The 16,620-nt window shown below is 36.6% G+C and overlaps 1 protein-coding gene across 5 annotated transcripts in view; it reads left to right on the forward strand.

Annotated features, from left to right (window-relative positions):
- PARP8 (poly(ADP-ribose) polymerase family member 8) overlaps positions 1 to 16,620 on the forward strand; it is a 167,805-nt gene that overhangs the window by 59,645 nt on the left and 91,540 nt on the right. Inside the window, exon 2 of one of the 5 annotated variants that reach the window (XM_081826112.1) lies at positions 5,243 to 5,285. The exons of the other annotated variants lie outside the window; for them this stretch is intronic. Within the exon in view, the coding sequence (XP_081682238.1) occupies positions 5,245 to 5,285 (41 nt within the window). The 5' untranslated portion in view covers positions 5,243 to 5,244. The remainder of the gene's footprint in view (positions 1 to 5,242; positions 5,286 to 16,620) is intronic. 5 annotated transcript variants of the gene reach the window in all.

The following is a 16,620-nucleotide window of genomic DNA, read 5'->3' on the forward strand; positions in this document are numbered from 1 at the left end:
CTGGGTGGCTCAGATGGTTAAGCATCTGCCTTCGGCTCAGGTCATGATTCCAGGGTCCTGGGATCGAGGCCCACATCGGGCTCCTGGCTCAGCAGGGAGCCTGCTTCTCCTTCTCCCTCTGCCTCTCTCCCTGCTCATGCTCTCTCTCTCTGTATCTCTGTGTCTCAAATGAATAAATAAAATCTTTAAAAAAAAAAAAGATACAATTAGACACATTTTGCTTTCATTGCTCTGGCAACTATGTACTAAGTAAAAGTAGTTTAAACAGTCACCTCATCATTAAAAGAACATTCCTTTGCTAACTAATATTGATTTGCAAAACTGATGCCAGATAGAGTTAGATGGGTCTCCTTTCACAAACGGTGCTTTGCTAAGGAAACAAAACATAGAGGAAAAGTAATTTTTTTTTTTTTACATTAGGTTATTAAGTACATTTCATGATTGTTTGAATTGACTCATTTCTGACTTGGACCAAGAGCTGGTGTTCTGCTGCATATAAATGTTAATAAATATGCTGTACAAATTCAATTAAATAATCGTGAAAATGGTAAAATTTAATGAAAGGCATCTAGATCAAAGGAAACCTAAGTTCTGGACCAAGGGCTTTGTAGCCAAAGACAGATCGATAGACCTCTCTACACCTTAATTTCCTCACCTATAAAATAAGAGGCCCAGATAGATGGTCCATTTTTATGACTATAATTTTATGAGTGTTATGGGAATGAATTTTATTTCCCTTTGCAGTTCAGAAAGGTAACTCTTTTTGAATTATTTCTTTTCAGTTAGGTATGAATATCTCCTGCAGGCATCTTCCATCCATCTCTTCCAGATTAGCTGTCTTAAATGTTTTTCTTTCCCTTTCTTACCAATAAATTTGGACTCTTTCTTGACACTGATGACAACTTCAGTATCCTTGTCACCTTGCAGACTTTAAACATAAAAATACTCATTGATTTTAAAAGGAGAAAAAGGTATATATTAGGACTATGAAGCCTGGCCTTGAAACATTTCCCATCTTTTATTAAATGTCTGTTACCTGAACAGAATTTATTTTAGGATGGAAAGTGGGAGAAGAAAGGAGCTAGATGCATTTGATGAATGCAGGTATTGTCATACAAACATTTTAAATGCCTTCTTAAAGGGAACGGACATGGGAAGGTAGTAACTAATTTATTAAGAAGTGTTACTGCTTGTCTGTACTAATTAGGGCAAGCATCTGGGTATATTACCTTTTTTGAAATTGAAATATGCTTTTAAAAAACATAAAACTTAGAGTCATCAGTACAGATTGTGTAAGAATTTTAACTGGATTTTGTTTGGTCTTAGATTCATCATTTTTTTCTTCATTAGTCTATGTAATTTTATAAATGTCAGACCTATTTTTATTTCTTGAAAAGCTGATGGGACAGAACTTGAGTGTGTGTGCTGATTATTAACCAGTACTTTAACTGATGGAATATTTATTCATTGCCAAAATCATCGAGATATTTTTGTTATAGTTTAAGTGTCTTCCTTTGAAAACAACGCTGTACTTTTATTTATTTATTTATTTATTTATTTATTTATTTATTTATCTATCTATCTATTTAAAAGATTTTATTTATTTATTTGAGAGAGAGAATGAGAGAGAGCACATGAGAGGGGGGAGGGTCAGAGGGAGAAGCAGACTCCCTGCCGAGCAGGGAGCCCGATGCAGGATTCGATCCAGGGACTCCAGGATCATGACCTGAGCCAAAGGCAGTTGCTTAACCAACTGAGCCACCCAGGCGTCCAACGCTGTACTTTTAGAATGTGAATCATTTCTTTTGTTAATAATGATGAAAGGTGAAATAGAACAGATGAAGAAATACCTGCATAAACTTAAGCATATTAATTACAAGACAAGGTTGTAACCTGTGGAGGAAGGGATGCCTGGTGGCTTTGGATTACTTTGGGACAGTAACTTTTCTCTGTGCCTTCTATCTTCAGAAATATTTTGAGGAAGAAAGATTAGAATCTTGTTCCAAATAATCAGAAATTTCTTGCCATAACAAAGCTCAGTTTACAAAATCACAAGAGGCCAAAATGACTTAGAGGAAAAATCAGAAAACCTGGCTCTGCTTCTGGTTCCGCATGGAAATGAGGGAATCCGCATAAAATTATATTTCTTCATCTGTACAGTGAGAGTGTGCATTAGATGATTATTGACTTCTGTTTCACTCTACTACTCTGAAATTAAGATCATACTATGTACCTCCCCTCCCCCCTCCCCACCCCCATTTCTCAAGCCTTTTATCCTTTGGCCTTTAGAGAGTGCAATCAAAACAAAGTCTCTCCATTTTGAATTTTCTTTTTTCAACTGATTTCTCCTTTGCTCTTCTGTCCAAAAGAATGAACATGTTTGTCTGTTGGACTCGAGTCAAATGAAAATGTAAACTAGGAAAATCATAGTGTCGTGCCTTTGCTCATACAGGTGTGGCTCATGTAAATCCGGGAGGTCCAGTAGAGTTCTTACACTTATATGCTGAAGAAGAAGATGTGCTTGTTGAACCTTGAGTAAAGGATCACTATACATCTTCTTGTTCTTTCCACGGTGAAGATACATTTATCCAATCTTACTGTGATGGGAAATGTTCGTTATCTCCTGCAGTTATTTCTCTTGTTTTTTTGGGATACGGTCATTAGGAAAGCATAAAGTGTATGACTCAACGCTTAGGTATTTATGTGTAGATATCTTATAATCAGTTATGTATTTGCTTAATTACAGAATGTGGCCTCATGAGTTATCCTTTCAGATATTAGAAGTTAAAATATATACAAGTAAGTGTGTGTGTGTGTATACATATATATATGTACATATATGTATACAGTTTATTATCCAGAATTTCTAAATCCAAAAAACTCTGAAACTTGAAACAAAATTATGAAATTTGGCCCATTAATGGCAAACTGATCTGAACTGACATGAGTTTGTTTATAGTGGAAACGTTCATGCCTCTCTCCAGATATATTTTTATTTTTGACAATAAGGTGTAAAATGTGCACTCTGTTATCTTTCTAAAATGTGAAAAACTCAGAATTTCGAAATACACCTGGCCACTGGGGGTTCAGATAAGAAACTGTGATCTTTACCATCTTGATTTTCCCAAGGGGATTATTAGCTTGTGAGCATAAGAATATTGGTTTCTTATTGTTGCTGGCACTGGAAATAATGTGATAAAGAGACAGTAATTTAGTGCTTGCCCCTAAGAAAGGCTGGAACTAGACTCTGGAAAAATAAACTACATATAATATGGGAGAGAATCTTAAACACAAAACGTACCGTAGGACTTATCCATAAAAATTAGTGCATAGTACTTGTAATTTTTAAAACCAGTTTTGTGCTTGCTATAAATGCAAACAGGGTTAAAGCTAAAGATGGTTAAAAAGAAATTCTGAATAGAAATAGTTGATATGCAGACTGATTTTGCATAAAAACTAATTAACAGATGCGTTTGAAACGTTCAGTATATTGTTGAGTAATTTGGCTTTGAAAACAAAGTAGTAAAATTGTTTTTTTAATGATAAATGCAAATGACATATAATAGTTTTTACTCAGCAGATAGTATCTTCTTTCTTTTTTTGGTAACTATAGGAATTAAACTGGATAAGTCTCACCCAACAGTGCTTTTTTATCTGTGACTTATGGTCATAGGAGACTGATTTAAAATGGACGAAAAACTTGCTTCTGACATAACAGATGGTGTCTATTATACCCTCTGGTGGGCAACTCGACTTTTAAAAAAGAACTGAAGATTCAAATTGCTAATATCAATACGTTATGGAAAACATTTTCTTTTGCTTGAAAAAGTCTTTATATTTAATAATCCTTGAAGTAGTTTTTTAAAAGCTTTTATTTTTTTTATTTTTATTTTTTTTAAAGATTTTATTTATTTATTTGACAGAGAGAGACACAGCGAGAGAGGGAACACAAGCAGGGGGAGTGGGAGAGGGAGAAGCAGGCTCCCCGCAGAGCAGGGAGCCCGATGCGGGACTCGATCCCAGGACCCCAGGACCATGACCTGAGCCGAAGGCAGTCGCTTAACCAACTGAGCCACCCAGGCGCCCTTTTAAAAGCTTTTAAATGATTCCGTAATTGACTTTAACTTAAAAGCTTTTAAGGGATTCCCTGATTGATGGACTTTAACTTAATATTTTATAATAAGTCAATTTTTGGAAGATTATAATAAGCTTTAATAGTATTTATATTTAAATTTTAATTAAACTGTATTCAGGGATAGAAATAGTGGTGGTTAAGTAATTTAGAAAATGACTTACCAGTTATGGACTCACAACCTCACAATTTGTTGTTACACCAAAAAAGGGTATTTTGTCAATATCTATGGTAGAACCTAATGTCTTTACTATCATTTTCCATCTCTTCTTATCATGTAAGTCTTCATTTTAATATTCATCACGGTTACTTGTTTCCCTACCAGGTCAACTTCCCCACAGTTCTCTACAGATCTGGTTCTCACCTTGTTCATCTGTAGTACTCCTCAATTTCTAGTGTATTCTCAAGTATTGCACTTACCTCCAACAGTCTTCCTTAAGTGACCTTGCCCCATTTGGAACGTTTCCTTCCTCTCCTCACACTCTGTACATTAACTGTACATTGGAAGAGTTTCTAATGAAGAAAATGAACTTAAGTGTACTTTGTTATGAGAAGTAATTTTGGAAAGCATTCAGAAAGTCTTGAGGGAACGTATGATATGATGATATTAAATGTAAAAATATAAATAAGAGTGATACAAAGGCTTTTAGCATTGAACTTTATCTTCCTCTTTTTTAAATGGAGGTTTTATTGAAGATCCCATATAGATATTTATCTTTTTTTTTCAATTGGTATATGTGAAATTCATAATAATTTATGAAGGATTTCTTGAGGGTAGAGAAAGGGGTTGGGAAATCTCATGACAGAAATTTTAACGTTTTCATTTTTACTTGCCCTCTTAAGAAAAAGAAAGAGGAAAAAGAGAAGAAAAGACTTTTATGATGGTGTAGAAGTATCCAGTTCTTCGTTTGCTTTGGGTTGACCCTAGATGGTGAAAGTGATGATTATCCTACGTACTCAGCCTGTATGTGATAACAGAGGGCAGCATATTAGTGAATTTTTTGCTGAAAATCACATAATCATTTTAAACAAGTCGCAATTTGTAAGTAATGTATTTACTGTTATATAAAATTGTGTAAAATTGATTTTTTTTCTATTTCATGTCCTTAGAAATGTGTAATTCTCAACCAAATTGCAAAATGTTCCCAGGATGGTTAGTATACATTTTCTTTCTCAGATTGACTGAACAAAGAGCGTTAATAATGCACGCTCTCTCTCTCTTGTTCTCTCTCTTTGCTTTTCTCTGTAACCTGAGACATTTCTTCATTGACTTACCTGAAGCTAAGAGGTTTGCCTATTTTTAGAAATTATAGAGAAGTGACTTTCCATGGGTGCTGGAGTTTTCCCATTTTCTTCAGTGAAATTCATAGTGCCAAAATCAAAGACACCAAGGCACAGATTTAACCATGCATTGCCTAGAAAGGGAAGCTGAGACAGTGTGATATTTATGCCCACCCTAACTCCAGACTATAACAAGATTATATATGCAGAACCAAGTGTTAGACAAACCTATATTCTAGAGCCTCAGTATCATTAGTTATCACTGTAATGTATCACTCTAATAGAAATTAATCATGAACAAAAGGTTTCAAGTGACTGGAAGAACATTTATATCAGCCAGACTGATGGTTGCTTCTCTCATGTGGCAGTGCTGTTATGTAACAGGACTCAGTTCACATTTGTTTGGTTCCTGGGGAGCTATCCGAACAGAAAATACTCTGTTTATTTGCATGGCCTGCAAACACTGAAATTTCGAGACCTTCAAGTGCTCTTTACTGTTTGTTCAGATTTTATAATCAAATTTGCAAATATCAAATGTAATATTTTCATGATTTTGAGCATGTTGAATTATAGATGAATGTCCTTGAACCCTCTGCATGCAATGTACACAGTGTGACTCCTTTGTTCTCACTTCACGACATTATACAATACAATAAAATTCCCAATGATTTGTTTCATACAGACACATTATAGGCCAAATTATATCCCTTAAAATATTACAGATGTAAAAAATCTATTCCATGAGTGAAAGGCAAGTGTTACTCATCTCTCCTAAAATCAGACTTATAAAGACACTTAAGTTAACTGGATTTAGGTTGGTTTATCTTTGATAAGACATAAAGTACTTCTTACTCTACCATATTTTAAGAGTCATTCAGTGTACATGGCAAGGGAGCTATATATATATTTTGAGCACCTCTTAGGATGCAATATGCATATATATTGAGCATCTGGGAAACAACAGTGAATAAGATACATAGAGAAATTATATATAGTAGGGGAAAGAAGCATTGATTTGATGTTGACCCCAATTATAGCTATGAAAAGTTTTAAGAGGGGCTCGTAAAGGGCCCTATGGCAGTGTTTAGTAAAGAAACATCAGATTGGAAAGAGTGGGGTGCATCAGATTGGAAAGAGTGGGGTGAAGCTGAGAGGGAGGGCTCATGAAAGTAAAAATGCGACCTGATTGCTGAAAGATGTATAGGATCTAGCCAGAGATATAGAGGTGTTTCCCCCATTTTATTAATGAATATACTCTTATTTGGGTTGTGAAATACAGTTTTTTAATTAATTCTAGTAGTTTTCCTCTAGAGGTATATTTGATTAATATTTAAACATTTATTCCCAGAAAATTTTGGAAGAAAAGAAAGCAAACATCATCAGCAATAAAAACCATCAGTGATCCAAGAAACCTTCTCCCCAGAAAGTATACCCTTATACCCTTCTCCCCCTACCCCAAAAGCCCTATACAACTATAAATACATTTTAATTAAGATATGTAAATACAAATTTTTAATAAAAATGGGGTTACAGTATTATTAGATTACAGTCTACATCCCTTTTAGTGACTGCAGACCTTCATAATAGATATACCATTATTTATTTAACCAATCCCTGCTTGTGAACCTTTTAGTTACCTCTTACTTTTTCACAACCCACAAATATTTTAAGCAAGGTCTACTGTATTTATAAATTTTAATCAGTTTAGCACCTAAATTATTCTGAAATAGGGAGGCATTCATTTGTCAGTTCCAGAGCTTTTTTGCTTATGTTTGCATACTAAAGATGGTTCAATGAGAATTAGTGGTACAGACATTTAACTTGTCAAGATATATATTCTTTACTGAAAAAAAAACTCATTCGTAGTGCCGTGAACAGGAATAATTTGCATTATAATTTTTTTTTTTTTTTTTACAACTTAGCTTTTATCCCTTGCAGGGTATAAAAATAGCTGAGTTAATCAGAAACCCCTTTAGGATCAGGGAATCTCTGCAGGGTCCAGTGTCTCAGTGGAAAACATTCAGTATCTGTTTTGCTCATTTTCAAGTTTTTGACAGTTTTTCTTTGTAGCCTTTCTCCTGAAAGCATAAGTAATTTACAAAGGTAATTCTTCATCAAAATAAATAAATAAATAAATAAATAAAAATGCTGCAGTGAGAATGTTAATTGGCCATAGAGGCCTTCTTGAGTTTCTAAGTCTAGAACCATGAGCTATTGAGGTGATTGAGAAATTTTTATTAAAAACCTTGGATTGGACTCTTAAAAGTCTCTGTTATTTACTTCTCTGAGGTTAGGAAAACAAAACCAAGAAACTCTCCAACACATTTCATCTTTGGTACCTGTGTAATTGGGTGAATTTCTGTCTGCTCGAGGCTCCCAACATTTGCCAAGGTTCCTGTCCTGACTGAAAGTGACCTTTCTCTCCCTCTTGTAACTTTGGGAACCTATCAGCCAGGTGTTAGGCCAGTTTTCTTGGGGGACATTGTAAGCATTACTTCCACATGTAAAGTCAATCCTTGTCCCTCAGTAGTTGCTTGTCATTCCTGATTAAATGAAAATCATTTTCAAATATATTATAGTGGTAGCTTTGATTACACAATTGATTTGTCCAATAATATTCTGGTAAAAAGAGAGGGAAAATTCTTACTGAACCTATGAAAATAACTATATGGTCATGGAAAGTAAGGACACATCGTTTCTGAATTCTGGAGAGATCAGGGAGAATTAGATACTCTCTTAAAATGTTTTGTTTGAGTTTGAAAAGCAGTGTCTACCAAATTGAAAGTTAGGTATAGCTTAAAAGGAAAAAAAAAAGATAAGTCTTCCTCACATATCCATTAGAAAATAGAATATTAAGACAGCATCAACAATATCTGAACAAATAACTATGGTTAAATGGTACTCATCCATTAATTCAGTCTTCTGTAATTCTTGTTTCACTGGATCTAGGGTCAGCAGAGTCTCCCTTAATGAATCTTCTCCTCCCACAGGAGAAATCAACGTACTAGTTTAGTGTTGAGTTTAGACATATATTCCAAACTGGTATTATACTTGTTACACCTGCCATCTTTCCTTTGCTAAAACCATTTGCATGCCTCCTTTTGTGTTATATATCTGTTACTTTGAGGCTACCTTTTAGTTACATATTCACTGGCTGAAGAGTGAACTGCGTTTGTTAATTGAATATCTAGTAATCAATTAACTTTTTGGTAAAAAATATGTCAGATTTAAGGTACTGTAGTACCCTTGTTTTCAAATAATTATACTTTACGCATTAATCTTGTGAGAACAAGTCATTTTTCAAAAGCTTAATGGAGAGTGAAAGGCTTATTGATTGTAGCAAGCACTTAGAAATACTGTTCTATAGTCTAAAAGTATTCTCACTCTCCTGTCGAGTTGCTGACTTCCCAAAAGTCTGTTGTCCAGAAACAAACAGGAAAAGCAGTGGTTAGGACTACAGCTTGCCAAATCCAACTTTATGTACATATAGACATATTGAAACAAAGTAACAAACAAAAGACCATGAAGGACTAATAAATCATTTAACCACAAGGAAAAAAAAAATACTACACCGTAAAGAAAATGACCTTACGTTTGACAAACAGAAAAATAATAAGACCTGTGAACTTACAACTTGTCTCGTGTAGTATCTAATTTATTACCATTGATTTTAGGTCACAAGTTCTATAAAATGTGTGAATATTTCTTAAAATCCTAAGTAAATCACTCAAGTATACACTTTGTAACAAAAATCATAAAATTAAATTAAGGCTATATAAGCCTATGAGTTTTTAGTTTAAATAGCTTGTAGATGTTCACATTAAAACATCTCAAGCGGCTTAATAGGTCCGTGTACAAGTTAGGATGATTTTGGTTGTAAGAAACAAAAAAATATCTTAGGCTGGCTTAAAACAGCAAAAGAGGGGCGCCTGGGTGGCTCAGTTGGTTAAGTGTTCGACTCTTGATTTTGGCTCAGGTTGTGATCTCTCTCAGGGTCGTGGGATTGAGCCCCACATGGGTCTTCACGCTGAGCGTGGAGTCTGCTTGTCTCTCTCCCTCTGCTCCTCCCCCAACTCACACACTCTCTAAAATAAATGAATAAATAAATAAATAAAAATCTTGAAAAAAAAAAAAAGACAGCAAAAAGAAAGTTATTTGTTCCTTGAAAAGTTCATTGATAAAGAGATTTAGATTTAGTTTGATCAGGCCTCTGCTTCCATGTCTGAAATTTTCTGGGCTCGACCTTTCTCTGTTTACCGCAGGTGTTAGAAGGCTGCCAGCTGAAATTAGGCTTCTCTGATTGGCTTATCCATTTGTTCAGCTCTTTCCTCCCCTGGGAGAAGGAATTCTCCTGCAAACCCAAAGGCTTTCATATCCGGAGGGGAATGAAGAGGTCTGCTACAGAATTATTTTGTATCTTCTCACGTTTGAGTTTTGGGGAAGGGGAGGGAGTTAAGAAATAGGTTCACTGATTGTCTCCTCCCATTACACAGGCTTCTTTCGTCCACTTATCATCTTCCATGTAATCCTTCGACAATACTAGGAAGTAGATGTTATCTCACTTCACAAATAAGCAGAAGGAGATTAGCAAATTCTTTTTCTCAGGCTCACATGGCTTGTGAAGGCATATTCTAAAGTCTGTGTTCTTCTGCGCTCTTCAGGCTGTAAACTAAATCATAGTTGCTAAGTAATTTTGTGAGGACGGTTATTCCAAGTTGGAAGGTCAAAGGATTTATACATTTATTAATAAACATTCATTCCACAATTAATTACAGTGTTCCTACTATATACTAGGTATATGATAGTTGCTGGGAGGTTAAGGTGAAGAAAACAGAAGTGCCTTCCATTCTTATAGATTTAGTGGGGGAAGCAGATGTTAATGTCATGCAAATGAATGTATAATTACAAACTGTGTAGCTGCTCTAGAGTAAGATCTAAGTCTGGGAGGGGTGATCACAAAGTTTTTTCCTAGGAGGTGACGTTTGAGTTGAGATCTGAAGGATGAGAACGAGTTAAGGCAAAAAGGAGGAGAGCATTCCTGGGAGAGGGAATGTGGCAGGCTTAGGAAGTGAAGGGGGTCCTTTTTGTTGCAGCCCAGAGAGAACGCAGGACAAGACGGGGATGAGGCAAGTAGATAGACTATATCCTGCAGGGTCTTCAGGTGGTATTAAGAATTATGCTCGATATTCCATAAGAAATTATCTTGGAAAGAACTGATCTTAGGTACTTTAAGGATTTGAGCAAGTTGCCGAGGTAATATCTTAGTATTTATTGCAGTTATCTCTCTGAATATTTATAGTGTTTTCTTAAAACATGTTTTCTTGCCTCAACAAAGCCTTACTTCATTTTTAGAATTATTTTATCATATTCAGCTTTCCAGTCCTGGCATGTTGTGTAAATCATTTGTAGCAGCCTTAAACTTTTTATAAGCATGTGTAACTTGAACCTAGATGTAAAACAGTGATGGGAAAGACATCTATATTTTAACGAATATTTATCAAAAGTGTGTTGAATTAGTTGCAAACTGCACAGAGAAGAAAAGTCCAGACGTTAAACTTCGGGGAGGAAATATGGAAATAATATTTATATATAATAAATTTAATATTGGTGTCTTGGCATGCTCTATCCACTCTTCAGGTCTTGTTGTAATTGCATTTGTGACCTCCCTTTTGTTTTTGGTTATAATCAAAGAATAAGAGAAAAAGTTGGCTCTTTCCTTTGACTAAGGCAGTATAAAAAAAAAATTTGCTCATACCATAGAGCATATTAATATCCTAAATAAAGCATGCATCTGGGTTACTAATCGAAGTTGGACTTAGATCCTTCAAGTTCATCTCTGTTGAGAAGATGGTTTGCTTAAAATTCTAAGCATTTGACCTATAATATAATATTTAAGCATGAAGTTGCTGACTCAGCCAATTCCCTAAAAGTCACACAAATGAACACCATTACTTTAATCTTGTTACATCACTTACTGGAAGTATAACTTTTTAAAAATTATCAAAATAAGCTTCGAAAGTAGGAACATACGTATTATTGAGTAACCGTGTTTATCGGGCAAGCATTTTCACCCTTTTACCTTTGTAAAGGGTAATATAAATTGTCCTACATCAACAGTTTATTTCATTGGCAGGAAAGATATGTCTTCTCTTCTGGAATGAGAGCTTAGTTCTCTTGTCTTGATGTTGAATGCTGCATAAGAAGGGCAGGGCAGGTAAATACGTGTGGTTGTCATTATAGGCCTGACTAAAGCATGCTTGCTCCTGGCATGGAATATATGATGTCCCAACAAATCCCTGCTCAGACATTTTCTATACCACTTCCCTCTTCTGCCTAGGAGAACTGACATTTCCTTCTATACTTTCAAGATAGGAGTAAAAAGATAGGTTTCAAGATAGGTTAAATAAGGACTTTCCTGTGTAGTGCTCGTCGGACAAGTAAACTAGTAAAGTAATGATCAATTTGACATGCTCATACTTCTGCTTGTTTGTATTGAAAGTAACTGTGATGCTTCCATTTTTTGGAGCAAAGATCTTCCCCTACATTTCAGCTCATGCTGTCAAGACTGGTAATAATGCAAGTATCACCTTCTGTATGTAGATTTGAAAATGAGAAATACAGAGAATACCTTTGATCTTGGCATTCAGAACCCACTCTGTTCTGGATATCACAAAAAGCCTGTGAAGAGAATGTGACAGAAGAGCTGGATACTCCCATGCAAGGTGGTGTGGACCCACAGGGGGAACTGTTGGGTACCAGCATTTGCTGATTTTCATCAAATATTTCAACACTTGCCGAAGCAATATGTATTCTGTCAAGGACTGTCATGGTATATCCTCCAGTAATTTTGGAAAAAGATATGATTTGTTTGTCTGTTCAGAAGCTGTTTTTTGAGTGATAAGTTACTGGGAATTTGAGGATGAAAACCCTGGGAATTTGAGGATGAAAATGTTTGGTCTGTACTTTCAGTCTAGAGATGAAGTGGGACATAGGGGAAGAAACATCCATCTGCCTGGGTTGTGGGAGAAGTTTCATAGGAAGTTGTCCTTGAGATTGAGTCTTGAGGGGAGAAGGGGAGTGTGTTCCAGAACCCTAAGTCTATGTATAGGAGTAATAATAATGATAAGGATATTTACTGATGAAGCAGCTAATGTTTATTGAAAACTTAGGTGTGCTTGGTTTCTTTTTTTTCTTCAAAGTGTTTTACATGTATTAACCTATTTACTCCTTATAGCAACCCGAAGAGATAGAAAACTACAGATTGGAAACTGAGTCAAAGAGTGTTAGTTACCTGGCCCCTAGTCGTCACACAGTTAATAATGGAGCCAGGTTTCACATCCAGAGTCTGGAGCCACTTTCCTTTGTGTGAATAAAATGAACTGTTTTGGAAATGGTAGAACTTGAAGTGGTTAGAAGTTCAGGTCTCTGGGTATTTGGCAGGGTTTTGGCTGGTCAGAGAGTTACGGGTCAGATCATGAAGAGCCTTGGAAGACATGCTGAAGAATTAGCATTAATTTTGTAGAATCAGTATCTCTTTTTTTTGGAAACAAGGTCTAGAGCTTACTTTCCTCAGAATCACTTGGGGTGCTTTTTAGAAATGCACACTCCAGGTCCCACTTCAAATCAACTAACTCAAACTTACCCTGCTCCCGAAAGTGGCCGAGCGTCTTGCACCCTGATATGGTCAAATAGAAAGTAGATCTGTAGTTCCTAACAGCAGGTACTGCTATTATTTGCCCCAAATTTCTTGGTATTTAATTTGTTGAGTTGAAAATTAATGTAAAGAAGGCAGTGAGTGGGGCGCCTGGGTGGCTCAGTCGTTAAGCGTCTGCCTTCGGCTCAGGTCATGATCTCAGGGTCCTGGGATCGAGCCCCGCATTGGGCTCCCTGCTCAGCAGGGAGCCTGCTTCTCCCTCTCCCACTCCCCCTGCTTGTGTTCCCTCTCTCGCTGTGTCTCCTCTGTCAAATAAATAAATAAAATCTTAAAAAAAAAAAAAAAAAAGAAGGCAGTGAGTTCTGTTTTGTATGAATTGGGTTTAATTTGCTTGCAGACTATCCTATTGAAATATGGGGAGAAATAAAAAAGCTGCCTACTTGATTCGGAGATAGGGATTTTTTGAGCCTTCTGCTCATGGCTGGTAGGAGACTCATGGATATAGTTAAGATTACTCATGTGAAAAAATAGAGCAGTCAGCATGACTGGAAAGCATTGAAATAGGAAAACAGCATGAAATGTGAAATATCAAAAGTCAACAGACTTAGAAGACCATCTTCAAAAATAAGAGGGGACCCAGGGAGAGGTGGGATTCAGGAACCAAGAAAAGAGGGTTTCATGATGTCTTTGTTTTTATTAAATGCATCTGAGAATTTGTGTAAGAAAAGGACTGGGGAAAAAAAAAAAGACCAGTGCTATTGTGAAGAAGAATTTCGGTGGGGTCCTAGGAGTGGAGGCCAGGTTGGAATGTGCAGGCGCAAGTGGGCAGATGGCAAAAATGGCTTAGATGACTCTTGGCAAAAACTTGATTTTAAGAAGGCAGGTGGAGTGATAATTAGAAAAGGTTACAAGGTAAAGGGAGAGCTTAAATATTACGAGCTCCCCCCTTTTTATTTCATACTTATTAGAAAGATTAAAAAAATACAGATACAAAAAATAAGGTTCCCTTTCACCCAATAAATAAGAGATAACAAATGTTGAAATTTGTCATTATTTTTCTAGCCATGCTTCTATCAATATGTATTTGTAGTAAATAAATATTTACATATTTTTAATGAAAATAAGTTGTAGCTGTCTGAATTTTTGTATGTACCTTAATGTTTCAGAAACACGTGTCTCTTTCATTGCATCATTACTTTTTCACAGTTGCCTGGTGTTACATTATATATATATATAATAGTTTATATAATCCTATTATTGCCATTTTTGCTTTTCTGGGTACTTCTTCATTTTAATAGCGCTACCATTAATATCTTTGTGAGTGAATCTTTTCACACTTCCGTAATTACAAATTTTTTTATTAATTTCAAATTGTGGAACAAGTTCCCAAATGGAGCCTTCATTTATGGCATCTATAAATCAACTAGATGGATTAGTCTTAGATAAAAGAACAGACATTTCCATCTTCCTGGGTGCAAGGAGAAAAGTATTAGCTTATAGGTGGTTGGTGGGAGAAAGAAATGAGAGAATGCCTAGAGGGAGTAGCCGTATGATGATCTATTTTATCTTAATGCGGATGGCTGAAAGGGCAGGTTGTTACAGGATGTTAGAAAGTTGTGAAGGTTTGAAAAATCTACCAAGAAGACGTGGAAGAGGGTATGAGGGCTTACTGAGCAAGACTGTGCAGAGCTGGCATGGGGCACCATATGTCTGCAGTCGGTCCAGATGCTTTGGATCGACTCTGCACTCCAGCAGCATTCAGAGCCCAGGTGTATGGAGTGGAGACATGACTTACCTACGGTTTGGTGGTTCTAGGTCTGGTAGATAGTCTGCATGGGCAAAATAGGGGTACACAATGAAGGAGTTGAAGATGGTGTGGGGAGAGCAGTTAGGGCTCTATAGTCACATAAAGAAGGAAGTGAGGCTGGAAGGGACTATAAAGAGCACAAAGAGTGAAAGAAAGCATGGGGATTGGTGGGTGTCAGTGAGTAGGAATAAAAGAGTGAGGGTTGAAAAGTTATAAAATTGTGGCTAAAAAGTGGGACACTGGGTTGAGATTTTAGAAGGAGAGCAATTACGCTTCAAGACAAGGTCCAAGGTGTAGCCATGGATTTGGTGAGCTAAAATAAGGGAAGATGAGGTCATGGAACCATATGCAGCTTAACGTTGTCCATATGGATGTGGGTGATGTGAGGATTTTTAAGTAAAGAGACAGAGAGTGCCCTAGAAATTCCTAATCCTGGGTAAATGACAAAACAATTGGTAGCTAATAATGGTAAATGATGAGGGTGCTATAGCTCGTTGACCTGGATATTTAGAAAATGTTTATGGAAGATAAAAATGATAATGAGTGTGATAGTGAATATTTTGGGACGTAAATGGCATCAAAATAGCCAATGTGAGCTTCTAGCATGCCAAGTCACCTTCTAGCTTGAGATGCAAGAGTTGGTTGTGGAGATGAATAGCCAGACAGTGTCTTTTTCACCCTGTAACACTGAATATTGGGGAAGAGGTGTCAGAGTGAATTTTCTTCTGATACGTTCCCAGGGTGACTGGGAATGGGGTAGGGACCATACATCCTCAGGTCTAAGCTGTTGTCTTGCAAGCGAATGCGAACGTACAGAGTTGAGGCCTCTAGTCATAAGCATTGTAGTTGGGGTGGAGGACTGCTGCCCAGGAGCTGCGATGTTTTGTTAGTTTCTGCATTTTGCTTTTTCTTATGTAAATTTTAAAAGTGATCTAACTGGGAAAGAAAAGCTCTGAAAGGATTGGTTTATCAGAGAGATTGTTTTAGAGAGTAAAGTAAAAGACACATAAAATATTGGGTTTTGCTTGCTCTGTCAAAGCCCCTGGATGTAGATGAAAAAGTATGAGCTCAGAATCCAGGACTCTTGAGTTCGAGGTGGCAGGAACATTTTGGGGCCCACTTGTAAAATATAGCTACTGAATCCAGTACCTCCGAGAGGTCTAAATCTAAAACATTTTCCTCTTCAGATCCGAGTTCCCTTCCCTATTATGTTAAAACTGCCATTTTCCTCAGCTCCCTGCTGTTCTTCAAGAATTTTCTTTGATTTGTGAACTCGGGAACTAGATCTAAACTCCATCTATTCATAGTTCTTTGCAGGAATTTCAGAAGAAATAGGATGGTAATGGAGTCAGTGGTGAGGTTAGGTATAAGAATGGCCTTATGAATGCTTTGAATTACAGAAGTAAACAAATTTAGACACAAAATACAGAATTAGGTAGATAGTGAACATCTGAGGGCCCCCCAGGAACTCCTTCAAAGGCTCTTGGCAGTAGAGAGAGATCTTTGGTAGGGACAGTTGCTTTCAGAAGAATAAGAGGTGGAAGCAGCCACTTTATTTAAGAAATGATTGAGGTTATAGAAATAATTTATAGATTCTAATCTTAACTGTGTGATATTAAGAACCCGGGGTGGGGGGGAGGGACTGCTGGGTGGCTCAGTCGATTAGGTGTCTTCTTTTGGCTCAGGTCATGATCCCAGGGACCTAGGATGGAGTCCTGCATCAGGCTCCTTGCTCAGCGGGGAGCC

This window comes from Leptonychotes weddellii, chromosome 7 (assembly GCF_054177405.1).
Source record: "Leptonychotes weddellii isolate Sample4059 chromosome 7, ASM5417740v2, whole genome shotgun sequence".
NCBI classification, from domain to species: domain Eukaryota; kingdom Metazoa; phylum Chordata; class Mammalia; order Carnivora; family Phocidae; genus Leptonychotes; species Leptonychotes weddellii.